General features: G+C 48.7%; 1 protein-coding gene across 2 annotated transcripts in view; it reads left to right on the top strand.

Annotated features, from left to right (window-relative positions):
• The first annotated feature begins 2,143 nt into the window (after positions 1-2,143).
• The window catches only part of PPARGC1B (PPARG coactivator 1 beta), a 124,197-nt gene continuing 98,778 nt past the window's right edge, over positions 2,144-27,562 (top strand). Inside the window, exon 1 of one of the 2 annotated variants that reach the window (XM_003934006.4) lies at positions 2,144-2,401. In XM_003934006.4, coding sequence (XP_003934055.1) covers positions 2,324-2,401 — 78 coding nt within the window. In that variant the 5' untranslated portion in view covers positions 2,144-2,323. The remainder of the gene's footprint in view (positions 2,402-27,562) is intronic. The other variant, XM_003934005.4, reaches the window with a different exon arrangement.

Genomic DNA, 27,562 nt, shown 5'->3' with positions numbered 1-27,562 from the left:
CTGGAAACCATCCCACAGGACTCTGACTCTGGTGCCCAGGGTAGTAGCAAAAAAATGGGGTCTGGGGAGAGTTCAAGTCCTTAGTGCTAACTGCGATGACACTGGTGATGTTGGTGACGACCACAGTGATGATGGGCATTTCCTACCTGCAAGATTCAGGGCCAGGCTTTACATGACTTGACATGAATTGCATTGTTTTGTTCAATTCATCCTCACAAGATCCCTATGTGGAGCAGTACCATTGCTATCCCCACTTTACAGATGAGGAAACTGAGGCTCAGAGAGGTTAAGTAAATGACCAAGGGCACATAGCTAGTTTGCACCAGGATTCAAATCTGAATCGACTGGAGTCCAAGGTAAGCCAGCAGCCTGTAAGTGCTGGGAAAAAAGGCAAGTAACATTGGCCAGTGCCTTCAAGGGATATATATTTCTTATTCCCATTTTAACAGAAGGGAAACAGAACAGAGCGCTTAGCATATGATTCATGAGGTCAGGTGTTGTGCCAAGCACTGTACATATATTATCTCCTCAATCATCAAAACATCCCTATGAAGTAGGTAGTTTTTTGGTTCCCATTTGTGCAGATGAGGAAACCGAGGCCCGAGACTAAATGACTTGCTGTGGTTCGAAATCAGGCAGTATGACTCCAGAGCCCATGCTCTTCACCTCCTGAATTGCTGGATACTGGAACAAGATGTAGCAGGGCCTGAAACAGAACCCGGGACTCCTGACTCCTAGTCTAGGGTTCTGAGGCTAGATGCAGGCTCTCTGTTGGAGTGCATTGTTCCTTAAAAGCACACTGGCCATAAGCCCAAAGAGTGAAATCACGCCCTGCGGTTCTGGGAACCTCAGACTGGAGAAGGAAGCTTTTGCCCTGGCATTCAAGTCTGAGCAGGTGTGCCGGGGACTCTCCCTCTGTTTCCTTCTCCCACTGGAAGGGAGCCCTTGTAGGGTGGGCAGGGTGGGGCGGCTCTTATGAGTGTAGGCTGGAAGGAGGGCAGGAGGCAGGAGTGCCCAATAAAACTGACCTAAAGCATCCCGCCTTCTTGCCTTCATCCAGGCAGTGCCCTTATCTCCTGTGGCAAACAACAGGGCATGATGATGAGAGTTCAAGTTTGGAGTCAGGAGGTCTGAGTGCAGGTTCTGGCTCAGACATCACTCCACGTGCACACTGCCAGTGAATTTCCTTTTCCGTATAATGTGTGGTGGTGGTGGTGGTAGAGAAAATTCTCCAGCTTTTTCAGTTAACACATCATTTATTAAGTGCCTACTGTGTGCCAGGAACTGCCGTTACCTCAAGCGCAAAAGCAGATTTAGGCCCGGCTTTCGTGGTGTTAGAGTCTTGTAAGAAGAGATACAAAGATTAAGTCTTCACTGCAACAAATGCAAAATGGCAACTGTGACCAGCTTTTAAAGAAAAAAAGGCCTGCTGATGGAGCGAAGGGAGCCCATGACGGTGGGGGTGGAAGAAGAGGAAATGGCTTGATGCCCTGAAGAGATTACCAGGTGAATGGCTGCTGGGTGTACAAGCTCGTTGTGAGTGGGCCTGCGGAGGCTGGCAGGAGCCCAGCCTCTTCAGGCATTGTGGGCCATGGTAAGAGAAATCATCGAAATTTTGCGGGGTAGGGTGTTGGGGGACAACGGGAGAGAGAGATATAATCAGGTTTAACACAGAACATAAGCAAACGCACCCTTCAAGTGAAAGACTAAAATGCCACCTCCTCCAAGGAGCCTTCCTTGATTTCTCTGCTTTTGATCTATGGTATTTTCCCCTCTTTCTCTGGCCTGGTAGCTTGGGTAGAGAAACTCAGTCCTCCAGGGGAGTAAGGCCTGAGCTTTCTCTTCCTGCAACTGATGTGCTCTGTGGCTTCAAACGAGGTCCTTGTCTTCTTGAGCCTCAGTTTCCCCCGCTGTGCAGAAGAAGCAGGTTGTCTCGGGGCCCGCCCAGCGCTAACGCAACGTGATTCGCTCCGGCAGGAGCGGGGGGCTGCCCGCATTGCTGCGCAGGCATCGGGCTGCTGGCGAGGGCACTGCCACCCGGCTGTCTGCGCTTTTCCCCCGGCTGAGGGCGGCTGGAGCCGGACGCCGCGCCAGACGAGGCGCAGGAAAGTGGGTGAGCGACCCCCGGCTCCCGCGGGCGCTGCGCGGCCCCGCCCCCGCAGCCAGTGGCCCTGCGGCAGCCGGGGGCTCGAGCTCCGCCCTCCGCCTCCCGCCGGCCTCGCTCCCTCCTCCCTCCTCCCTCCTCCCTTGCTCGCTCGCTGGCTCCCTCCCCCCGGGCCGGCTCGGCGTTGACTCCGCCGCACGCTGCAGCCGCGGCTGGAAGATGGCGGGGAACGACTGCGGCGCGCTGCTGGACGAAGAGCTCTCCTCCTTCTTCCTCAACTATCTCGCTGACACGCAGGTACGGCCGGCCGGGGCTTCGGGCCCGGGGCCAGGGGTGCTGAGCTGCGGGGGCCGCAGCCGCAGCCGCGGAGGCCGGGAGGCAGCTGTGGGCGCCCTGGGGTACTGGGGGTTCCAGGCTGCAGAGCCCCCTTTCCAGGCGCCCTGCGATGCGCTCTGTTACCGGGGCAGGGAGCCGGAGGTCTCCCTGCGCGTGTTGGAGCGCTGGGGGCGCTACGGCCGCTGGGGAGGGTCTAGCCTTGGCCGCTTGGAGTCTGCCCCCCCGCGGGCAGAGCTGGGGGGTACCGCGCTTCCTTGGGCAGGTGGAGGCGCGCCACGGTGTGGGGTACCCTCGGGCTGTCGCTGGGTGCTGGAGGCGCGCCCTCAGCGCCCGGCACTTGCTGCCGTACTTTCACGTGGACTTGTGGCCCCGGCACGGGCGCAGCCTCTGTCTCCGGAGTCCTCCAGTCCTCCAGCCTCCAGTCCCCCGAGTGCTGTTGCTGGCCCCCAGCGGCTGTCTACCCGCGCCCGCAGCGCGGAGTTTCCTGCCAGTTGCCGGCTAAAGGCACAGGGGTCTGCGGGGCACGTGGACATGCGGGCGGAGACAGCGTCTTCCTGGTTTCGCTATCCGGCGGAGCCCCCTGGGGGAAAAAGCCAGGCAGGATGGGGGCGGAAGGACTGTCTGGGGGCGCCTGGGTCCCCCTGCGGCGCGCGGTCCCGGCGCGCGCTCCACGATGCAGGGGGAAGGGAAGGCGAGGCGGAGTCCCAGGCTCTGGCGGAGACCGGGAGCCCCACTGGCGACACGCGCGTGACAGGAGAGAGTGCTCTGGTGTGCCGCGGGGTGGGGGAAGGCGAGGAAGCTGGTGGCTTGGAGACTGGGAGAAGGGTGCTGCTGGGACAAGCAGCCACCAAAAATGTCAGCACGAGGTGTGCGCGCCCCCCACCCTTTCCCCCATTTTCCCCACCCAGTGCCTGTTGCAAGCATAAAGTTTGGCTCCAGAGTTAGGGCTTTTTCTCTGGGCGCCCGGCTGCGGGTTACCGGGAGGCTGGGGTTGCAGCGGAACATCGGAGGAGCCCCTGGGTGCTGGCACACGCCTGGGCACGGAGAGGGGTAGCCGGGCGGAACCGGGCGCGGCTCGCGGGGGCTCATTTAGTACCTGGAGTGGGAGCGCCGCTGCCGGCCCGTTTTGCATAACAGTGGAAGGGAGGGGGAAGGCGGAGATGGGGGGAGGGAGGTGGGAGGAGAGAGAGGGAAACTTTGCTTCTTGTTATAATCTGCCAGTCTTTGGGCGGCAGCAGCTGTCATGGGACCGGGTGGGCGGGGAGAGGCTTGCAAGCTGACTCCTTGCGGTGAAACGCGACTTGGAGGGGACGCCGCAGCCTAGACGTTCAGCTCCGGGCGGACTCCGGGTGGCGACTTCAGGCTGGCTGCTGGGACGGCGCGGCGTGGCAGGAAGCCCGCCACGCGGGAGGCAGGCCGGCCCTGGCCAGCTGCAGACGCCGCTGCGTAGGGGAGCCGCGGGGCCGCGTGGTCGGTGGCGGGCACGCTCGGGTGGGTTCGCGGTAGAGGCTGGAGGGGCTGGTGGCGTGTGATTGCGCTTTTCGAGGTCGGGGGAGTGTGTGGTGAGCGGGTTGCGCGTGCGGTGTGTGTGTGTGTGTGTGTGTGTGTGTGTGTGTGTGTGTACACGCCGTGCGCGCCGGGCGCGTACCTTTACCTCTGACGAAACTGCGGTGGAGCTCCCGCCGCCGTCGCCAGGCTCCGTCACACGCCCCGCGCCGGTGTCTGCGCCGAAGGCGGGGTCCCAGCCTCCGTACTCCCGGAGCCGAGAGCTTGGGGTTAGGGGGACTAAGTTCGGGAAGAGGGGCAGCGTCTCTCCAGGGAAGATTCTGTCCCCAAATCTCGAAATTGCCTGGGGACGTCTCCTAATCTCTCCGCTGAAATGCGGATGAGGAGGGAGGCCTGAAATAGCCGGAGACTGCTTCAGGGACCCATGGCAAGAACTGTCGGCTTTGGACCGTACCCCGGATTTACACTCCATCTTCAGTGTTTGGCTTAGCAATGATTAATTATTTTGCCCTTTTAGCCACCTAGCGAGCCTAGCTAGCAGAAATATTTCACCCAAGGAAACTAGAAAATTGAGTAATCAGGTGTCAGCAGGAACAGTGCAGTGAAAGTTAATCTGGGACATTTGCTTTTTTTATTTAACCACGTGACAGCCCAAGGATCTTCTGGTGATCTTTGCCGGCCCAACTTGGGAAATGTAATTGATAGGATGAGCTTTGAGCCGCCCCTAGAAGGCTCGCACAGCCCAGCCGGACAAGGACCTGGGCGGGCCCAGCGTGCGCCGCCTCATTTTACAGTTGGGGAAAGAGGCTGCGAGGAGTGAGCGGCTTGTACAGGACCACGCAGCCAGAGGGTGACAGAGCCACCCAGGGCTCCTGACTCCAGGTCCTGTGTGTTACCTCGAAATAGCACTGGACTTGGAGTCAGAAGGCCTGAGTGGAGTCACCTTCCCCACTCTCTGGCTGGGTGACCCTGGGGCAAGCCATTTGAACTCTCCGAGCCTCATTTCCTCCATCTGTCAAATGGGGCTGGTGGTGCCGCAAGAGAAGCCAATGGCCTGGTGGTGGGGGTGAGCCGTGTTTGCATGTGAGACGTCTGGTTCTGCTTGCAACCCCCTCTCCTCCCCTAACCTTTCCCTGACCCGCCCCTCCTCCCTCTCTCTTTGGGAACTTTGGGGACAGTGGATTAAATGGCAATTCATTGTCTCGGTCCCAAAAGATTGTTGTTGTCTTTGGTGGCTATTCCAAGGTTAGATTTAGAGGCAGGACTTCTGTTTAGGATACTTAACTTTTACCTATTGGGGCCAAAGTACAGAAATTTAGCAGAACAAGGATTGCGAAAGTTTCTTGGAAAGATTTGAGGCATGGATCCCAAAGGACTGTGGGTGGCTTCACCTTTGCTCAGGCTGTGCCCCGGCCCGGAGTGCCCTCACCCACCCGTCCTGCATGGCCTTCTCCTCTAGTAGGCCCTCCCAGCCCCACGCGCCCTGCTTTCTCTCCTCTGGTTTTCTGCATCTGTGTTATACAACCAAGCACTTTGTGTGAGTCTGGTGTCCAGTAAGATTCTAGCACTAGAGTTGTGGCTTTTATCATTGTGCCTGCATGGCACCTGTCAGCATGCTGAGCTGTGTTCCTTTGCTTAGCTCTTGGCTAGGCACATGGATTACAGACAGGAGTGCAGCTGTGTCCTGCCAAGCAGAGGCTCCCAGGCTGGCAGGGGAGACAGCTGGGCATCGAGTTATGGGAGAGAGGAATGCAGAGGGCTGCAGCTGTGGGCAAAGGCTTAGGCCCCAAAGGCCACACAGCAAGCCCACACTAAATATGGGCTATTTGAAGCCGCTTACGGCATCAGTCAGACGCACAAAATGTCAGAGTTGGCGGGAATTTTAGAAATCATCTGTTCCAACCCCTCATGATTTAAAAATATTTATAGAATTGTTAGAAAATGCTGCCAAGCATAAAGAAAAAAAATTAGAAATATGTAACATGACCCAAAGATAACCACTATTGTGATACATATTTCTAGACTGTTTCTTTCTTGTTCATCTACATCACATCTTGTTCTTAAAAAATAGAGTCGCCAGGATCGGTGGCTTACGCCTGTAATTATAGCACTTTGGGAGGCCAAGGCAGGTGGATCACTTGGGGTCAAGAGTTTGGGACCAGGCTGGCCAACATGGTGAAACCCCGTGTCTCCACTAAAAATACAAAAATTAGTCGGGCGTGGTGGCACACACCTGTAATCCCAGCTATTCGGGAGGCGGAGGCAGGAGAATCACTTGAACCCCGGCGGGGTGGAGGTTGCAGTGAGCCGAGATTGAGCCACTTCACTGCAGCCTGTGCAAAAGAGTGAAACTCTGTCTCAAGAGAAAAAAAAAGGGGGGTCATCCTGAATATACTGATTTGTCACTTGGAATTGCACTGTTTTGTAATTTTTTTTTTCCTCCTCCAAACAATATACTGTAAGCGTCTTTCCACATCAGTAAATATTCTGCTTAATATCTTAAAGGTTATCTAATGTTTCATTGAGGATTGAACTGAATGTGTTTAATCAATTTTTTACTCATTTAAGTTGTTTTTTTATTTTGCTGTGGTAATCAGTGCTGAAATGAATATCTTTGTGTGTATCTCTTTGTTCCTTCCTTTATTCCTAGAAGTGAAATTACTCCATCAAAAAAACTGTGCAGGCATTTTGTAAACCCATTCCTGGATTGCCTTCTAGAAAGATTGTACTTATTTGCACACCAGCATGGTCTGGGAACACCTGGTTTCTTATACCCAGATAACTGATGTTTTCATTTTTACCAGTCTGTTCATCAATAAATTCTATTACCCTTATTGTTTTAATGTGCATTTATTTGATTGCTTGTGATGCTGAACTTTTTTCCCATGTGATCATGGGCCATTTGTGGTTCTGTGTTTCTGACCTTGGCCCATTTTGCACTTGGTATCCTGTTCCCTTGTTGTCCTAAAGCTGGGACTGAGCACCCAGAACGGGCCCCTGCCACATGGAGAACTGAGAAAATGGCTCCAAACACCCCCTGGAGCCAAGGCCAACTTCCTTTTCAAATCAGTTTGTGGGTTTGGACAAACGTATAGTGTGTGGGAGCAGGTTGAAGTGTAGCCTTCACTGGGTGCGTGTGCCCATTCTTCATCTGTATGAGATCAGGGTGAATAACTTCTTCACCTGAGCCAGAAGGGGTCATGTTCACCAGAGACCTGGGCTCCATTTTCTTTGGGATTCCCTGGCTGGTGCTAATGATCAGGGTGTCTATGAAACCCAGGAAAGGCAATGGCCCAGCAACAGGGCCCCAGGGGCTCATATTTCCCCTTTACCTTGGGGCCCTCCTGTCCCCAGCTGGTGCAGGCCAGGCAGATGTTCCACTATGCCACGTGAGTCACCCTCTTCCTTCTTCCTCTGGAATAATAGAAGAAAGACTCAAGGCGCAAGTGAGAAGCAGCCTTGCAAAGGGGGCTCAGGCTTGGAAATGCATGACAAGAACATTGCAGTGTTGATTCTTGTCTTCTCCTTCATCACTGTCATCATCAGCGATGTTTACTGAGTATCCCCTAGACCCCATGCAGTTTTCTTAGCCTTCTGTTTGCACTGCTACATTTCATTCTCAGAGATTGTGCAAAATGTAGGTGCTGTTGCATAGTTGTACGGATCTTACAGTGTCAGAGAACTCACTGACTTGTGGAAGACTAATTAATTACCTTTGAGTAAGTAGAAGAGCCAGCATTAGTGGGCAGTGTTTCCAGACCGCTTGACTCCAAGCTCCTTGAAGACAGGGACAACTCTCAGTTTTTGTTCTTCATTGCTTTCCAGCACTTGAGCAAATGAAGGCACATTGATTGTATAGGAAGAATGCAGAACCCATGTCCCTCTGCTTCTCTAGGCCTGAGTTTCTCAGTCCCTGAAATGAGGATAATAGGCCCTAACTCTCAGGGTTGGGAGTGAAATGATACAGAGTATCTAAAATGAGCATTAACCTGCTGCTCATGAAACTTGGAATAATTCCCTCTTCGAAGCACTTTTAGAAGGACAGGATTAAGTATGAAGCTAATTTTCATGCATGCGTAAAAAAGAGAAGTATAATTCTTATTATGTGAGGGAGAAGGGAACCCAAATAAAGTCATTTGGAAGAAAACGGTCAGGGTCAGTTTCTGTCTGTCTTCCTTCAAGGTAGAGTGCCTCACATCCATCCCACTGACACTCAGCTGATGCAGAATCGCTTGGATTGTCCTTTCTGTTCTTTTCTCCTTCTGATTTACATTGTTTTTTTTTTTTTTTTTTTCTGTTCATAACTTGATTCCTGCTGTTACTACCAAGCAGATCCTTGCCACACCAGACTTTGTCTTAGCCCTGATGGCAGATCAGTCCCCTTAGAGTGCAGTCTGACATCATTCTTTTGCTCACACATCTCCCATGGCTCCCCAGTACTTTTTTTTTCTTTTAAGACTTTATTATTTTAGAGCAATTTCAGGTTCACAGCAAAATTGAAAGGAAGACACAGAGATTTGCCATCTCTGTACACCTTCCCCGCAACATGCATAGCCTCCTCCATTAATAATATCCCCCACCAGAGTTGTAGATTTGTTATAACTGATGAACCTACATTGATACATCCTTGTCACCCCAGAGCCTGTAGTTTATGTTAGGGTTCCCTCTGTGGGTTTGAACAAATGGATAGTGACAGGTATCCACCACGGTGGCACCACACAGAGTAGTTTCACTACCCTAGAAATCTTATGCTCCACCTTTTCATTTCTTCTGTCCCTCAACTCCTGACAACCACTGATCTTTTTACTGTCTCCACAGTGTTGCTTTTTCCAGAATGCCGTATAGTTAGAAGCATGCGGTATGTAGTCTTTTCAGACTGCCTTTTTTTTCACTTGCTGATAGGCATTTAAGGGTCCTCCATGACTTTGATGGCTCGATAGCTCAGCTGTCCAACATTTTAAAATTAAAGCCTAACCTGAAACCTGATTCCTAAGGCCCTTCAGGTACTTTAAGTTGGAGAGTTAGGCCCTTGACTTTATCTTGAGCTGTCTGCTTTTACTTGGGGATCCTGTACCTCCGCAGGAAAACCCTGATTTTTCTTTCTGGAGGCTTAGACTCAGCTGCTCTTTTCTGTGTCCTCCGTCTCCATTTCCATGATTCATCCTGCGAGCCCTGCTCACCAAGCATCGTTTTGGCGATACTTTATCCCTGCCCTCCAAGCCAGCTGTTCCATCATCTGGCAGTATGCAGGGCTAGCAGAGCACTGACCTTGAAATCCCCTTACTGGGTTTGAGTCTTGGTTCTGTGATTTGCCAGCTTCGAGGCCTTTGACAGGCCATGTAACCTCTCTCAACTTCCATTTCCTCAAGTGGGACGATATGATGATTAAGATTGTTGTGAAAAGGCTGGGGGTGGTGGCTCACCCCTGTAATCCCAGCACTTTGGGAGGCCGAGGCGGGTGGATAACCTGAGGTCAGGAGTTCGAGACCAGCCTGGCCAACATGACGAATCCCTGTCTCTACTAAAAATACAAAAATTAGCTGGGCATGGTGGTGCATGCCTGTAATTGCAGCTACTTGGGAGGTTGAGGCAGGAGAATCACTTGAACCGGTGAGGTAAAGGTTGCAGTGAGTTGGGATCATGCCACTACTCTCCAGCTTGGGTGACAGAGTAGGACTCTGTCTCAAAAACAAAACAAAACAAAAAACCAAAAAAAGATTGTTGTGAGGAGTCAATGAAAATGGAATGACAACATGGATTTAAAGTACGTAACACATGCCTGGCATAGAAGCAGCACCAAATAGTAGATACACACATCTGTTCTCATACAGAGCACATTAAGTGTTAGGAAATCACTCTTGGAGGTCAAGCTCCACAAAGGCAAGGATTTTCATTCATTTCCTCTGCCTTGTTTTCCACCACAATGAATAGATCAGTGCCTGAAACATAACAGACATTTAATCAGTTCTTACTGAGTGAATCAATATGCTAGACTATGAACCTCTTCAGGGCAGATACTGCTTTTTGTTTAATATCTTCAGTCCATGTGTTCCTGAGAAGGGGTGGACTAATACAAGTCTGCTGGAATCAGCTGGAATGTCCTCTGCTCACCACCAGCCCTGTCATTTTAGTGTATTCATAGCCTACCTGAACTTTAAGCCCCCTCTTGAAAGGCTGTCCTCTCCGGAAAGCCTTGAAGCTAACTTCTTCTGCTTCCACCACCCACGTGGCATGTGCCACTTACTATCCCATGGTATCTGATGTGTGCTTTTAATCCTACAACTGGACTGAAAGCTCTGGGAGGACAAGAAATGATTTTTATCCTGGACTAGCACTGTGGTTGCCCAGAAGAGTGTTTTGTATGTTTCAGTGTCAGGTTCTCTGAAAGGAACTTTGTATTTGAAACATTTGACTATGGAAAATATCAACTCATACAGAAGTAGACAGTAGAGAGAACAACATGGTGAATCCCCATCCCTCTATCACCCAGCGTCCGCTGTTAAAGACGTGCAGCCACTCTTACTCCATGTCATTTCATCTGTGACTATTTCAGTGCGTACCTGAAGAGACTTCTGAGTGCTATTGCATGGATTTCTCCCAATAACTGTGAGGCTGGCTTTCCCCTTTTGTAGGTGATGAAACTGAAGTGCAGGGAGGTTGGGTCAGTTGCTCAGGGTCTCGAAGCTAGTGAGCAGCTAGCCCGGGATTTGAACTTTGGCTATGAGCAGCTCTCTCTCCTTCCAGGCTTGGGGCAGCGGTCCTTGGAGATATCAGGTTCACCTTGCCTTTTCCAGAAGAGAGGACATTGAGTTCCAGGTGCTTAGCTGGAGGAGGCCCAGGCCTGACTCCCTGGCAAGTTTATTGCCAGTGTCAGGTCTTGGGGGGTGTGTGGGCCTTAGCTCTTGGGGAAGGCCAGGGTAGGTAGTCCTCTGAGAGACACCATTGCCCTGGGTGGCTGTGGGACCCTGGGGCAAGGTCTACCACCACGCCTGGACAGACGGCATTTTCTTCCTACTCTTGTCATTCCTAAATCCCAAAGGTCCCACTGTACCCCTTGCAATGGACCATGAGTTCTCTCATGAGATGCTCAGACTTACCCAGTGAGGGAGGCAGAGCCGAGGGGTCACAGAGCTCAGAGAGGAGGGGCCTGGCCTGAGGTCACCCAGCTGGGCTAGACACAGGGTTGACAGGCTCTTGGTGGCATCTGGGCTCCTGCGCTCGCACCCTGCTCTTTCCTCAGGATAGAGACCAAATTACCACCCAGGTCTAGAGTAGGAGACCAGAGACAAGACCTGAGAGACTTTCACAAATGATAGGATAAAGTCATTGATTAGTTACCCCCAAAGGCCTGTAGTGACTGTTTGGTGTTTTAGATAAGAAAATAAACATTTGCCTTAATTGTTTTAGTGGCTGAGAAGGCTCTGAATTGTAGGATTGAGATCTGCTTGGGGCAAAGCCCTGTCAGCTTGGCAGAGAATTTCTCTGGGCCTTCTTTTTCTGTCTAGGAAATGGAGCCCAGAGTAGAATATACTTTGAAGGGTTTTAGTGAAGAATAGTTGAGGCAGTATCTGTAAAGTGTTCAGAAATGCTCAATGAGTGGTAACCCTTGTTACTATTGAAGAGAGACACATGTAATGCAGACCCTGCCGTCTGCCTGCCCCCTGAGCTCCTGGTCCTGGATCTGGTCAAGGTCCTGAGGTTCCTCTTGCAGAGCATTTTTTCCTCTCTACTTCGGGGGCAGGTAACGAGGGTTCCCATCCAGCCTTAGCAAGTGTCACAATACTGACTTAGAAAACCACATCTAATGAGATGCCACTTGAAGAGAGGAGAAGAAATACCCCATAGTGCTTAAGAGCTCTGGGCTTTGGAGTTTTAGCTGCCTATGGTTTAAATCAGGGCTTTACCACTTACTAGCTGTGTGACCTTGAGCAAGTATCTTAACCTCTCTGACCCCAGTTTCTTCATATATTATTTCCCAAATTGGGGATAATAATAGTATTCTTTCTGTAGGATAACTTAAGATAGCTGCAGCCGGGCACAGTGGCTCACGCCTGTAATCCCAGCACTCAGGGAGGCTGAGGAGGGCGGATTACCTGAGATCAGGAGTTTGAGATCAGCCTGGCCAGCATGGTGAAACCTCATCTCTACTAAAAATACAAAAATTAGCCGGGTATGGTGGTGCATGCCTGTAATCCCAGCTGCTTGGGAGGCTGAGACAGGAGAATCGCTTGAACCCAGCTGGCAGAGGTTGCAGTGAGCCAAGATTGTGCCATTGCGTTCCAGCCTGGGCAACAGGGTGAGACACCATCTCAAAAAAAAAAAAAAAAAAAAAAAAAGGATAGTTGCAGATAACTCTGGCAGCATCACCTGACGTATAGTAAGCACTCAATAAGGGGTAGTCACTAGGATGATGACAACAATAATGATGTAAAATATAAAACATACAAATGTCAATTTGAGCTTTCTGGGAGTTGGGAGTCCCTAGAGACCATGTTGCTTAATGCCCTTACCTTGAAGGGAGGAATCAGACTAGAAACAGACCAGAGGATGGCTTCAGGTCACTCAGCAGTGGCAAGACAGAGCCCTGGGCTGCTTTCTGCTTGGCCAGGGCTGGCTCTGAGTAGCTGAGACTCAACTGTCTGGGATCCACTGTCTGGGAACTCAGCCGGGCAAGCTCTGCTTGGCTGAGAGATAGATGCTCCCCGACAGCTCTGCAGCCGTATTTTTTCCTTGTGATTGCCTGGCAGAACACAGTCATTTAGCAGAGGGAAAGCGAGGAGATGTTAGAAACCAACCAGGCCCTGAGCAGTTGCAGCAGCCGGCCCACGAGTCACTCCCTGATGTTGCCATGGCAAACAGCCTTGGCAACGTGGCTGCTCGCGCCTTTATTTCTGGTCTCAGGCTCTCTGCAAGGGAAGTGTGGTACCCAGAACACTGGGGAGGGCCCTGCTCTGGAGCTTTGGTACTAAGGGCAACCCGGCTTTCATGCTGCTAGCAGTTCCAGACCACAGCAGACCCTGCTCAAAACACCTCAAAACCCTGCATGGCTGGTAGAAGCAGACTACTGGGAATGGGTTTGAGGCTTCAAATGCCCATTTTTCTGACTGTCCATCTATTTGTCAAATACTGTGTGTGGCAATGCCATACTGTTCCCACTACTGTAAGAGCACAGCCGCTTAATATTCTTACTGTGAACCCTGGTGTTAAGGGTTCCCAAGCAGGCCTCATCTTCACCCATGTCCATGATGATGATGATGATGGTGAGAACATCAACAACTACTATATCCCCTTCAAGAGATCAGGCCTGTGTCATATCCTTCATGTGTGTAGTCACATTTAATCTCAGAGGAACCCCATGAAGGTGTCCCTCTGCTATTCCCATTTTACAGCTGGGCGGACCTAGATCAACCCCAGAGTTTGTGGCCCAGGTGCTGTGCTGCAGCTCAGGCAACCATGGGGGGCCCGCCGTGAAGTGTCTGCCCCTCCCTGTGTCCCTCTCCCACCTGCACCTGCACACTGCAAGGCTCAGCTCAAGTGATGCCTGCTGTCATTGCCCCCTCTCAGAACTGGCCCTTTTTGCTCTGCGATCTCCACAGTCTGCTACAGACACTTTCTGGTCCCTGCCTTCCCTCAATACTCTGCCACTCTGGTAAGTTTATTTCTGCCCTCCAGCCATCCCAAAACAAAACAGAAGGGCACACTGGCCGAGGAGGAGAGCTTTGACTGTGCTGAGGAGTTTGGACTTGGCAGGCAGTGGGGAGTCAGCAAAGAGTTTTATTATTATTGTTCATAACAGTAATAACATAAAAAAGCCAACATTTAGAGACCTCTTCGTATATGCCAGGTACTAAGCTAGGGTCTTTAGGTGCTTTATCTTGTTTAATCAGCTACTGGTGAGGTTGGCAGTATGGCACATGAGAAAACTGAGACTTGGAGAAGTTCAGTGACTTTCCCCAAATCGCCTAGCTAGGAAGTAGCAAGGCTGGGATTTGAATCTAGAGCACATGGTCCTAACCACTGCAGTGTGGCTAATCTGGCTGAGCACACAGAAAGGACTGGAATGGGGTAAGGAGGCATCTGTGGTGTGGCTGGGGTGGGTGGTGGGGCCTGTACCCTGCCTCAGCTGTGGGGCTCAGTGGAAATCACTATATATAGGTAAGAGGGCAGGGGGCTCAGAGTGGTGCCCCCACAGCCAAGATGCGGGATACAGAAGAGGTTTGTATGGGGAGAACATCCATTTATCAGTGCCCACTGTGTGCCAGGCCTGTTCCCTACTCTGGCCTTCCCTGGAGCCTGGTTAAATGTAAACTGTAGCCTCAGCCCTTTATAACCTTTGTTTATGTGTTCTTTTTTTTTTTTTTTTTTGAGACAGAGTCTTACTCTGTCACCCAGGCTGGAGTGCAGTGGTGCGACTCAGCTCATTGCACCCTCCGCCTCCCTTTAATCTCAGAGGAACCCCATGAAGCAGTCCCAGTGCTATCTCCCCCTTTCACAGCTGGGTGGACCTAGGTCAACCCCAGAGTTTGTGGCCCAGGTGCTATTCCGCAGCGTAAGTGATTCTCCTGCCTCAGCCTCCTGAGTAGCTGGGATTACAGGCGTTCGCCACCACGCCTGGCTAGTTTTTGTATTTTTAGTAGAGATGGGATTTCTCCATGTTGGCCAGGCTGGTCTGGAACTTGTGACCTCAGGTGTGCTGCCTGCCTTGGCCTTTCAAAGTGCTAAGATGACAGGCGTGAGCCACCACGCCCTGCCATATTTATTCTGTACTGTTCCCTCTTCTCTACCCAGTTGGGACTGGAGCTCCCTAAGGAAAGGGACCTTGTCAAGCTGGTTTTCCATCAAATTCCCCAGTGACTTAACAGTCCCTGGCACTCTGTAGGCTCCAATAAATAGTTGTTGGATGACTGAACGATGAGCAAACGCTGTTCGATCTTTCACAACATTTGCGTTTGCCTGACCCCAGAGGTCCTTCTTTGTGTCTGGAGTCGTGTTAGAATTTGTGGGTGAGGTGAGTGTGGCAGTATCGTACCAGTCCCTACAAGGAGTCCCTTGCCCTTGTCACCAAGATAAGCCTTGCACACAATGGATCAAAGGCAAACACTTGGTGAAGCCTCCAGAACCCACTATCAGAATACACCTCCAGTGCACAGATCTTTGTGGAATAATAAACCACTGCTAGGAGTCCAGTCTTTCTAGGTATGGCTCTGCCTCAGCTGGGGAGGGGCTCAGAGTTTCAGAAGTCTTGGTATCTGCAGGGAGATGTCTGGTTAAATGTCCCCACATCTTCCCAGGGGATTGAAACCAGCACCTTACTCTAGGCCTCATGCCCATGACCCATCCACTTACTAGGCAGGCTGCCTGCACTCGTGAGGAAGGAAGAGAAATCCAGGGAGGTGGAAGGGGCAAGAGAGGACTTGGGGACCAGTGACCACAGTGCCCAGCCAGGAAGATTAACCCCATGCTGTGTGGATCTTCCCTTGCTTGGAGTCTTCTCAGATGTTGTACCCTGTACCTTTCCTCCTTAGGGCTGATTTGCTCTTAATTTGCACAGGGTTCAGACAAGCTTGGCAGCCATGTCAAGGCCTCGTGACATGCCGGCAGCACATTGGTTCTGTTAGTGTGTGGCTATGTAGGCATGGGGTGAGAGGCGAGGTTCTACCAGAGGCAGACACATGACATGGGCTGTAGCACCGAAGCCAACTTGGGGCCAGTTATTAAGGGCTGAGGGCTCCTGCACACCTGTCTTGTTCCTGAATACGTCACTATGCGAAAGTGCTAAGCTCACTGGTGGTGAAGCCAGTGTATCATCTCTGAGGAAAGGTACATTCTGTTCAGCGTTCTCTGAGAAAGCAAGAAAGTGTGAAGTACATTTTGGAATTACCATCAAAAATAGGAAGTCTATCAAAAGCAGGCAAAAGTTTCGGCATTCAAAGTTATTTATAAACTTTGCATATTGTGAGCATACATAATTCCTTGATGATGCCAGATGAATGAGTTAGTCTAGCCATCAAGCTTTCTTTGAAAGTTAATGCAATCTCTAGGTATTGCCTTTCATGTTTCCAAAGCTGCATAGGATAGTAAGTAGTTGGGCATTAGATAAATGCTGATTGGCCTCAAGAGACAGTGGCACTTAGTGATTCATCAGAGCCTGGGCTTTAGAGTCTGTTTGATTCAATTTTTAGCTTTGTGACTTTTTTTTTTTTTTTTTTTTTTTTTTGAGACAAGGTCTCACTCTGTGGCCCAAGCTGGTGTAATCAAGGCTCACTGCAGTCTCAACCTCTTGAGCTCAAGGGATCTTCCCACCTCAGCCTCCTGAGTAACTAGGACTAAAGGGATGTGCCACCCACCACACCTGGGAAATTTTTTACTTTTTGTAGAGAGAGGATCTTGCTATATTGCCCAGGCTGGTCTTAAACTTCTGGGCTTGAGTGATCCTATTGCCTAGGCCTCCGAAAGTGCTGGGATTACTGGTGGTAGCCACTGCGCCTGGCCAGCTTCGTGACTTTTTAGTTGTGTGATCTGAGAAGTTAGCTGCTCTGTGCTCTAGTTAGCCAGCTCCCAAATGGGAATGATAACAGGACTTACCTGCCAGGCTTCGTAGAACTAATCAGTGGTTCTCAGCCATGAGTGCACATCAGAATCAACTCTGTAGTTTAAAAAAAAATTGTAATTACACATCTGGGGCTGTCCCAGACCTACTGAGTGAGAATCTTTGAGAGTAGGCCCTTGAGCTCTGTCTTTAAAAAGCTCCCTCTGATGACACCCCTGCTTTGGTGCTAAAAATCAGGTACTATTCATAGAGAGTCTGTCATGAACTCTGCCATTCCTTCTGCTCTCTCTTTCCTGCCTCAGTGTGGGGCACAGGCTAGCATTTAGGATGTGAATGACCAGGGAACAGATCGCAAGCTGCTTTATAATGCCTGTGTAGAGCAGGGCAGCCTCTTTATCAGGTATTGCCATTGGATCTTCACATCAATCTTATGTCATAGGCAAAAGGAGTATTCCCATTTTACAGATGGGGAAATAGAGGTCCAGAGGGTGACTTGGTAGGATCCTGCCAGTAATCAGTTTTCACATATTTGTCTTTGTTCCTGTGTTTGTCCTCCATGATCCTCAATCCCACACCCACATATGGGACAGCTCATAGGAGGTGGGGGGATTAGGATTACTTTAAGAGGTGAGTAGGTTGGAAGAGGGGACGAAGAAGGCAGCCTGAGAGAACACAAGTCACCTGCAGACTCCCAGGCCAGTGACAGTTTGATTTATCAGGACCTTTAAAGATCAGGGGGGTACTGGCCATGGTCCCAGACCATGAAGTAGCTGAGGAGTAGCAACAGAACTAGAATCCACTTCTGATGCCCAATTCACTGTCATCCCAGCTCTATGTGCTGCTTCTACAGTGAGGTCAGGGTGTGGCTCCACTGATAAAACAGAATTAGTATTCTAGCCAGTGTAGTGAGGCCTTTGCACATGCTGTTCCCTCTGCCAGGAATGCTCTTCCCAGGCATTGCCATGGCTTGCTGCTTCCTCACCTCCTTCCTGTCCTGTTAGGTGTCATCTCATCAAATGACTGCCATTCTACTTTCTGTCTCTATGATTTTGGTTGTGATATGGTTTCTTATGTAAGTGGAATCACAGTATTTGTCTTTTTGTGGCTGGCTTATTTCACTTAGCATAATGTCCTCAAGGCTCACTGCTGTTGGGGCATATGTCAGACTTTTCTTCCTTTTTCAGGTGGAATAATATTTCACTGAATATGCCACCTTTTGCTTATCCATTCATTTGTTGATGAACACGAGTTGCTTTCAGATTTTAGCTATAGTGAATGATGATGCTGTGAACATGGGTGCACAAATACCTCTTGGAGACCCTGCTTTCAACTCATCTGGGTATGTGCCGAGAGGTGAAATTGCTAGATTATATGGTAGTTCTATCGTTAATTTCTTGAGGAAGCACCATGCTGTTTTCCATGGTGGCTGTACCATTTAACATTCCCACCAACGGTGCACAAGGGTCCCAATTCCTCCACATCCTCTCTACACTGTTTTCTGTTTGTTTGTTTGTTTTTTTCTTGAGATGAGCTTTGTTCTTGTTGCCCAGGCTGGAGTGCAGTGGTGGGGGATGGAGACAGCAAACCACCATGGCATGTGTGTACCTATGCAACATTCCTGCAAGATCTGCACAGGTATCCCAGAACTTACAGTACAATTAAAAAAAAAAAAAATGGGTTGTTTGTTTTTTGTTGTTGTTGACATTTAGTTCTTTTTATATTTGAGATATTAATCCCATCAGATATGATTTGCAAATATTTTCTCCCATTCTATGAGTTGCCCTTTTTTTTTTCTTTAATCATGCCACATCATTTTTAATTATGTACAAAGATCTAACATGTCACCCAGGGACCATTTGACCCGCTGCTCTGTTTGGCCGCCAGTCTTTTCTCTCTCTCTTCAGCAATGGTAAGGCAGATACCTTTTCCTCAGGGAAGAGAAATCCATGGTTTGCTGCCCTTGCCAATAACAAAAATGTTGGAAAGTTGAGTGGCAAAGCTGCTGCCATTGGCATCTTTCACACGAACCACGTCAAAAGATCCAGGGCGCCTCTTTCTGGTGGCGATCGCACCAGTTCTTCCCAGGGTAGCGCCTCCAGTCACCATACACAGGTTACCAGTGGCAAACTTGATGAAATCGGTGATCTTCCAGTCTCCAAATCAATCTGAATGGGATCATTCATCTCGATGAGGGGATCAGGGTAGCGGATGATGCGAGCATCATGAGTCACCAGATGACGGACTCCTTTTGTGCCCACAAAGATTTTTCTCAACGTAGCGCGATTTGTACTTGGCCTCCTTAGGTGCAATACGATGTACAGCAGAGCAACCCTTGGTGTCATGGCTCAGACGGAAATTCTCTCCCGTCTTGTCAATGCTGGTGACATCCCTGAATTCAGCAGGGTAGGTCATATCAGTTCAGACCTTGCCGTTGATATTAATGAACCGCTGCATGCAAATCTTCTTTACCTCATCTCCTGTCATGCCATACTTAAGTCTGTTCCTTAGGAAAATGATGGGCAGACACTCTCTCAACGTGTGAGGACCAGTGGATGGATAAGGAGCAAACACACTGGTCAGTTTATCCAGCATCCAATGCTGTGGAGCTGCTATCTGCCTCAGGTGCTTTTTGGGACCACAAGCCATGCTGCGTTAGGCAGGTAAAGAGGACGAGTCACCTTTTTATTCTGTTGATAGTATCTTTTAATTCACAAAATTAAACCATTTCCATGTAGTCTAATTTGTCTATTTTTTCTTTTGTTGCCCCTGCCTTTGTTGACATACCTAAGAAATCATTGGCAGGTCTAATGTCATGAAGCCTTTGCCTGCTTTGTTTTCTTGTAAGAGTTTTAGTTTGAACGCTTTCATTTATATCTTTGATCCATTTGGAGTTAATGTTTATATACGGTGTTAGGTAAGAGTCCAGCCTCATTCCTTTGCATCACCGAATGTGTCTGGAATGAGTGAATAATTGGCTAAGGCCTGAAGCTGTATAGGCTGCCGAGCTCACCTAACCCTTCCAATAGCCCTGGGAGAAAAATACTTTCAGCCCCATTCTTCAGGTGAGCCTGAGCCTCAGAGGGTGAGTGTGGGGCCTTGGGACATAGCTCCTTTGCTGAACAAGCCACACAGAGGTCCCCAGGGCCCAGTAAGCAGGCATGACCGGGGCCCCGCCCCAAGAAATCATGCCCCAGTGCCCCAGTGACCTCATACCACTTTCTCCTTGGGGTTGGGCAACAGCTTTTCCCTGTGCTGTGGGTGCAGACACCGGGTACCTGCCCAGCAGGGCCTGGGGCCTCCAGCCTTCTCTAGCACTGCTCTTTGTCCCAGTGGCTGAAGGAGTGGCAGCTTGACTTGTACTTTCTGGTCCACCCGCAATAGGAATGTGGCAATCTCTCCCTCTGCCTGGATCTACGCCTCCCTGTGGGGTGGGGGGTGGACCATAGCAGGTAAAACCAGGGGACAGTGGTGGTGCCTTGGGTGGAAGCTGCTTTGCCAGAGGCCCATCTCCTTAGAGGCTAGAGCAGACCCAGGTGGGTGGATCACATCCCAGGGAGAGCAGGGTAGGCTTAAGGAGTGGGTGAGGAGCCATGCAGGTGAGGTGGGTGGGGGTTTAGAATCTGCCCTAGAAGGAGAAGAAAGCCCACCTTTGCTCAGCTGGCCTGTCAGAAGATTTTCAATGATCTAGTTTCGAAACAACCAGAGGAGGGGCAGTATCAGCCCGTTCCAGGTGATGAGCACAGCCCAGGGTCTGGGTTTTGAGGGCCAGTGGGAAGCAGCTGAGAACAGTGAAGAACAGAGCTCTGAGTCAGGGCCTGAGTCCAGGGTCTGTCAGTTACTGAGTGACTTCGGGCATGCTACTTATTCTGCCTGGGCCTTAGTTTTCTCACCTGTGAAATGGGGTGATGATATATATCTCAGTGGGCAGTTGAGTTGAAAAGATGAGAAGTTACAATGTCTGAAGAACTAGGGCAGTGGCTGGGTGTTAAGATCAATCATAATGACAGTTACCAGTGACCTGATGGTTTATGACAGCTTAGTGGAGGAAGCCATGCAGCAGCCACTTCCTGTGCACGGAAAACTGGTTTCAGATTTGAGCAAGCCTTGCTCCCTGCCTTGGATGAACAGATCTGCAGATGGCCGTGGAGGGTGCCCAGTGCGAAGTGTCAAGACAACTTCTGTAGCAGAAAGGGTTTTGAAGGATGAGCAGGAGCTGGCCAATAAGATAGGAGAGGCCTCCTAGCCAGGGACCAGGCTGTGATGAAGGCTAGCATATCATGTGGCTGATGACTGAGAAATGAGTGAGTAGGTGGGATGCTTGAGGGGAGGCTTTGAGCTGACCAGAGGACTCCCAGTGGGGGTGAGGAACAGGCAGGATGAACGACGTGTCTGGAAGAATCAGAAGAAGGAACACCGAGATTCCCGTCTGAGAAACTAGCTCTGGAGAAGGGGAGAGGTCTTGGGAAGGTTTCAGGAGAGGGACTTTGAGAGTGCCGGAGTCTTCCCCGGGCCTTACAGGCAGCATGGAATGAGTGGCATCACCCTGTGGCCTGCACAGCTCATCCCCAGTGGGGAGAGACATGCAGGGATTTGCACAATGATTGACGCAAAAGCTGGGGCACAGCTTCTCATTTGTTGTTCAGACTCAAGCCCCTGACCCAACAGAGCAGGAATTGGTGAGGCCAGGCACCATAGAGCCACCAGGCACAGCCCTCAGTAAATTTAATGATGCAGATGGATGATACTTAGTGCCATCATAACGATTATTACTCCTATGCACCTTTATACATGTTAGCATGTCACTGCGAAATTCACACAGCATTTTCACATCCACAATTCACATCCTTGTGAGGGTTTTCATTTCTGTTTTGCAGATGAAGAACCCAACACCCAGGGATGTGAAGTGATTTACCCACTGAGGTCACTGTTATAGGAACTGGACAGGAATGTGAGACTTGTGGCCCCTCAGGTCTGCCTGGTTGAGAAGAGAGATGTTTTTTCAAAGGAGCCCCTCAGCTACTCCTGTCTGAGTTCCCTGCATTATCTTGAAGTCTCCCGGGAGCAATGATCCCCAGTCTTTTCTGACTTGCCACATCCTGCTATTGTATGATTTTGCAGCTGTTGCAACTGTGAAACACCCCCAGAAAACTGTAATCTCCATTGATCTCTATGTAATTTAGAGTTAGGGAAGAGAAAATCTTGTTTCCAGAATTTTGCATCTGTGCTGGAAATAAGAGCCTCACGGTGAGACGATTGTACCTGAAGTCTGGAGGGAGGCCTGGGTTGTTCCTTCTTTGCTGTGTGACCTTGGACAGGTCTTGCCCCCTCTCTGGGCCTGAGTTTCCTAATCTCTGCCATCCTGTGACACATTATGTTTCTAAATTGGAGCTGTTTTAAAGTGTCACAAGTCTGGGATTATGAATTGTGGGAACTGTTTTGCTTTGGTAAATCCTGCTTGGAGCTGAACCACCAGCTACTGGATAGAGAAGGAGACAAGTTCAGTTCCTGGAGACAGATGGACAGATGGAGTGAGGAAACCGTCCCATCTCAGATGGACAATGTACTTTCCTTACACCCAGTGGATAAAGTCAGTGTGGGTTCTTAACTCTCCGAGTATGTCCCCTTTCCTGGTGACAGGTGCAATGCTGACTTCTCTTTGAACTGCAAGTTGGAAGAAATTTGTCATGGGATCATGTGCCTTAAACGAGTGGGTTTGAAAGGAGGAAAAGGCGGAGGAGGAACTCCAGGCAAGAGAATCCCTGATTTCCAGCCTCCCCAGTGAATCACGGAACATTGGATAAGTCATTCATGGGGGTGGAAAGATTGGGAGAGAATTGGGAACTTAAGGCCAGATTTTTTTTTTTTTAAAGGAGCAAGTCATTCAAAATCCTCTACTGACAAATGATATCTGCAATGATTTCTTCCCTTATTCCACAGCATTAGTTTATCCATCTTGAATCATTTTTTTAAAATCTATAAAATAAACTTCCTTTTAGCTCTCTTCTCTGTTTTAGTTTATATATATATATATATATATATATATATATATATATATATATATATGTGTGTGTGTGTGTGTGTGTGTGTGTGTTAATAGGGGAAGGAAAGTGTCAGTGAATACTCATACATGCCAGGGGTCTGCAGACTTGGCTGTGGATGCTGTTTGAGGCTCAGAATGGCCATTTTTGGGCCCAGTCCCCTGGTGCCTTTCTCACCGAGCTGCTTACAGAGCCGCTGCTGGCTCAACCATGAGGTCTGTAATTATTTAAAGAAAGCTCACATCAAGTGGAAAAAGAGTAACTACACTTACCGTACCATGTGGCCAATGGGCAATTCAATACCAAAGCCATCCGATTCCCTCTAGCCCACACCAGCTGCTGGATTTTGCAGGCGGGTGGATTAGGTGACCATGGGACTGACCAGCAGTCGAAGTACTCACGATGGGGGCCTGTGCAGCCAGCCTGGCCCAGCTTCAGCCTGGAGGACAGGATCTGTGTACATCCAGGGAAAGCTTTACAGAACAAGTTAATGTAAAAGCAACTTTGTAGAGTAAAAAAGAAGCTAAAGACGATGCAATTGAAAACTTAAACGTTTTAGATTCCTATAACACAGACATTTGTTTAATTGCACTATAATTTATCATTCGTACCAAAGTGTTTTGGAGAAAAAATCTTAGATTACTTTTTAATTTTATATTTTGGTTGTTTTGTTTAACAAATGTAATATAGTTTTTTGAAAATTAATATTTAAAAATTTTCAGTATTTGGGAGTAATTTGTCAGAGAAAGTAAGGCTATTCCGAGCCACTCTTAGCAGTTTAGTGGGTTTAAATGCCTTTCAACTGAATATGTGATTATTTCTTTTATTTCTTCTTCTTTTTTTAAACCTTTTCTATCGTGCTGATCTTTTATGTTTATATAAATTGTATTTTTTCTTGTTACAAAAGTGATATGTGTTAATTTATTGAAATGTGAGAGAATACAAATAGGTAATAGAAAGTAAAGAAAACGAATCGCAGCACCCAGAAATAACTAGTCATAGGCAATAGTTAAGAAAAAAAAGGTAACATCATACGTTTCACTTCTCCCCAGGCTTCTCTCCTTTGGCACACTTTTCTCACCTTTCAGCTTTCTTTGATGGGCGGATTCCTATCCATGACCTTGCGAGGGGAAGAATCTAGACTGTAGTCATAGTTTAACTATCTCCTCCTTTGTAAAATGGAAACAGCAGTCTCTGCGTTGCTGTGAAAGCCTGTGTATAATGGATCTGAAAACAAATTGCAAGTAGTAGAGTCATAAACAGATGTAAGGCTCTGTTGCTACTTCCCCAGCCTTTGCCTACCACAGCTGATAATGCTGCCTGTTTTAACTCAGATAATACTAGGTTTAGACAATATCCGATCACCTCCAATCACTTCCCAGGCTTTAATCATTCCTGAGGTTTGACTTTTAGTCTATACACCGTGTACCGCATCTCTCTGTACGTCCGTTAATATGTACAGAACAAGATAAACACCCTGGCTTGCAGGGAAGCCATTTAAACTCAGCCTTCCTGATTTAGAATCTATTACTCAGTCGGGCTGTTTGAAGTGTTAACTGATCCACCTTGTGATTCAGACTGCAATTGGAGCAGAACCAAGGGAAAGAGATTGGTGGGGCTCACACAGAGCAGGCCCCAGGAAGACCCAGCTGCCTGGCAAACTCATTTTCATACTAGTTTCTATATACACTGTGGTTCAATGGGAAAGAGACAATGAGCTTGCTTTTGCATTTATCTTGAAAATGTGACACAGACCCTGGTTTAAAAGATTATCTTCTAGGGCGGGCATGGCAGCTTGTGCCTGTAATCCCAGCAGTTTGGGAGGCTGAGGTGGATGGATCACTGGAAGTCAGGAGTTTGAGACCAGCCTGGCCAACATAGTGAAACCCTTTCTCTACTAAAAATACCAAAATTAGCTGGGTGCAGTGGTGAGTGCCTGTAATCCCAGCTACTCAGGTGGCTGAGGCAGGAGAATCGCTTGAACCCAGGAGGTGGAGGTTGCAGTGAGTTGAGATCGCACCACGGTACTCTGGTCTGGGCGACAGAGTGAGACTCCATTTCAAAAAAACAAAAAACGAACAATACAATTATGCATGTTACAAACGGAAGTTATCCCTTACACTTGCATCCTTGTGTTTCCATCCCCAGAGCAATACTCTACTAATTTCTAATGTGGTCTTCCAGAGGTAAACCATACACACATCGCATATATGTGGTCTAACTTGCTGCCTCCTGCTTTTTGTTTGTTTGTTGGTTTTGCACAATGGTAGCAAACTAAGGACGTTGTTATGCAACGCTTTTTTTCTACTCAGAAATGAATGAGAAGTGTTTTAAGTATTTCTTAAAGATTATTTCATATCAATGTTGTAGAGATCACTGGATTGATCATAGTTTGTTTAACTTGTTGGGCATTTAGGTGATTATTTTTTATTTTATTTTATTTTATTTGGTTGAGACAGAGTCTCTCTCTGTCGCCCAGGCTGGAGTGCAATGGCACGATCTCGGCTCACTGCAACCTCTGCCTCTGGGTTCAAGAGCTTTACTTTGTTGCCCAGGCTGAAGTGCAGTGGTGCAAACAGCTCACTGCAAGACGTTCTCCTGCCTCAGCCTCCTGAGTAGCTGTGGTTACAGGCTAACCACACCCGGCTAATTTTTTATATTTTTGGTAGAGGTGGGGTTTTACCATGTTGTCCAGGTTGGTCTTGAACTCCTGACCTCAAGTGATCCACCTGCCTCGGCCTCCCAAAATGCTGGGATTACAGGGGTGAGCCACTGTGCCTGGCCTATTTATTTATTTTTAATTAAAAAAAAACTTTTTTTAACCTACCTCTCACACAGAAATAGGTTATTTTTATTTTTATTTTTCTGAGGTAGAGTTTTGCTCTTGTTGCCCAGGCTGGAGTGCAATGGCACAATCTCAGCTCACTGCATTCTCCCTCTCCCAGGTTCAAGCGATTTTCTTGCTTCAGCCTCCCAAGTAGCTGGGATTGCAGACATGCACCACCATGCCTAGCTAATTTTTTGTATTTTTAGTAGAGACGGGTTTCTCCATGTTGGTCAGGCTGGTCTTGAACTCCTGACATCAGGTGATTCCTCCCCCACCGCACCCCACCTCGACCTCCCAAAGTACTGGGATTACAGGCGTGAGCCACTGCGCCTGGCCAGAAATAGGTTATTTCTAATTGACTGCTGCTGCTAGTCTACAGCAAGTGTTGTTTTGCACATGTGTGACCATATGCACAGGATAAACCCCTCAGAGGGGAATTGCCCAGTTAAAAGGTGTGTGTATTTATTTATTTAGAGACAGGGTCTTGCTTTGTCATCCAGGCTGGAGTGCTGTGGCACAATCTTGGCTCACTGCGACGTCTGCCTCCCAAAAATAAGCCATTCGATTCCCCTGCCTCAACCTCCCTAGTAGCTGGGATTACAGGCATCTGCTACCATGCTCAGATAATTTTTGTATTTTTGGTAGAGATGGGGTTTTGTGGTGTTGACCCGGCTGGTTTTGATCCACCAGCCTCAGCCTCCCAAAGTGCTGGGATTATAGGTGTTAGCCACCGTGCCTGGTTGGTGGATGTGTATTTAAAATTTCGTCGTATATTGTCACATTTCCTCTCTGTGAAATATCAGTTTATGTTTTCGTAGAAATGAATGAGAAGTGTTTGTTTCTTCACACCTTCACCCACACAGCATGTTATTAAACTTCGTTGATCTTTGCCAATCTGGAGTCTCTGAAGTTTTAATTTGTAGTCCTTTTCGCATGGTTAAGACTCACCTGTTTTCTTTTCTATGAACTCCTATCGGTGTTGATTCTCTTCTTGCTGATTCATGTGTTGAGCTTGTTTTCCCCTGTTCTCTCACATGGCCCCGGGTCCTCCTTGCACACTGCCCCCCCTCCCCTAGCAAATTAGTTTGGTGGAGGATGCATCCTTACGAGGGTCGGGGTCCAGATCCAGCTGCCTACCCACTTAAACTCTCTGAGTCACTGTTTTCCGCTCTGTGAAGTGAGGATGTTAGTTCAACAGCAGGGATGTTGGATAGATTAGATAATCAGTATAAAAGTATTTTAAAAACTGTAGAAAGCTGTCATAATATAACATCACATTAATATTTACTTGGTTTCAAATGAATGATAAGATTTAACTTACCTAAAACTTTACAGCCAAGACATCTGGTTAAACAGATAGGTAGAGTAAGGCCCAGAGGAGAATGGACTTGTCAGAGGCTGGGTCTGATGAGTAACCAGGTCCTGGTTTGTCTTGCTATACATAGTAGGAGCCATGGACAGCATGCAGTTTCTTCCAGAGCATCCTGATTTTTTTTTTTTTTTTTTTTTTTTTGAGACGAGTCTTGCTCTGTCACCCAGGCTGGAGTGCAGTGGAGCGATCTCAGTTCACTGCAACCTCTGCCTCTGGGTTCAAGCAACTCTCCTGCCTCAGCCTCTGGAGTAACTGGGATCACAGGCATGTACCACCGCACCTGGCTAATTTGTGTGTGTGTGTGTGTGTGTGTGTGTGTGTGTATGTATGTGCATATATATGTATTAGTAGAGAAAGGGTTTCATTATGTTAGGCAGGCTGGTCTCAAACTCCTGATCTCAAGTGATCCACCTGCCTTGGCCTCTCAAAGTGTTGGGTTTACAGGCGTGAGCCACTGTGCCCAGCCTAGAGCATCCTGATTAAAAAAAAAAAATTTAAGAGCCAGAGCTTTACTTTATTGCCCAGGCTGAAGTGCAATGGTGCAGACAACTCACTGCAGCCCCGAACCCCTGGACTCAATAATTCTTCCCACCTCAGCCTCTGGCATAGCTGGGATTACAGGCATGAACCATCACACCTGTCTTTGATTTTTTTTTTTTTAGATGGAGTTTTGCTCTAGTTGCTCAGGCTGGAGTGCAGTGGCACAATCTCACCTCACTGCAACCTTCATCTCCCCGGTTCAAGTGATCCTCCTGCTTCAGGCCTCCTGAGTAGCTGGGGTTACAGGCGTCCACCACCATGCCTGGCCAATGTTTTGTATTTTTAGTAG

This window comes from Saimiri boliviensis, chromosome 1, assembly GCF_048565385.1.
Source record: "Saimiri boliviensis isolate mSaiBol1 chromosome 1, mSaiBol1.pri, whole genome shotgun sequence".
In the NCBI taxonomy this organism is placed as follows: domain Eukaryota; kingdom Metazoa; phylum Chordata; class Mammalia; order Primates; family Cebidae; genus Saimiri; species Saimiri boliviensis.
This window is presented reverse-complemented; position numbering and strand designations above follow the sequence as displayed.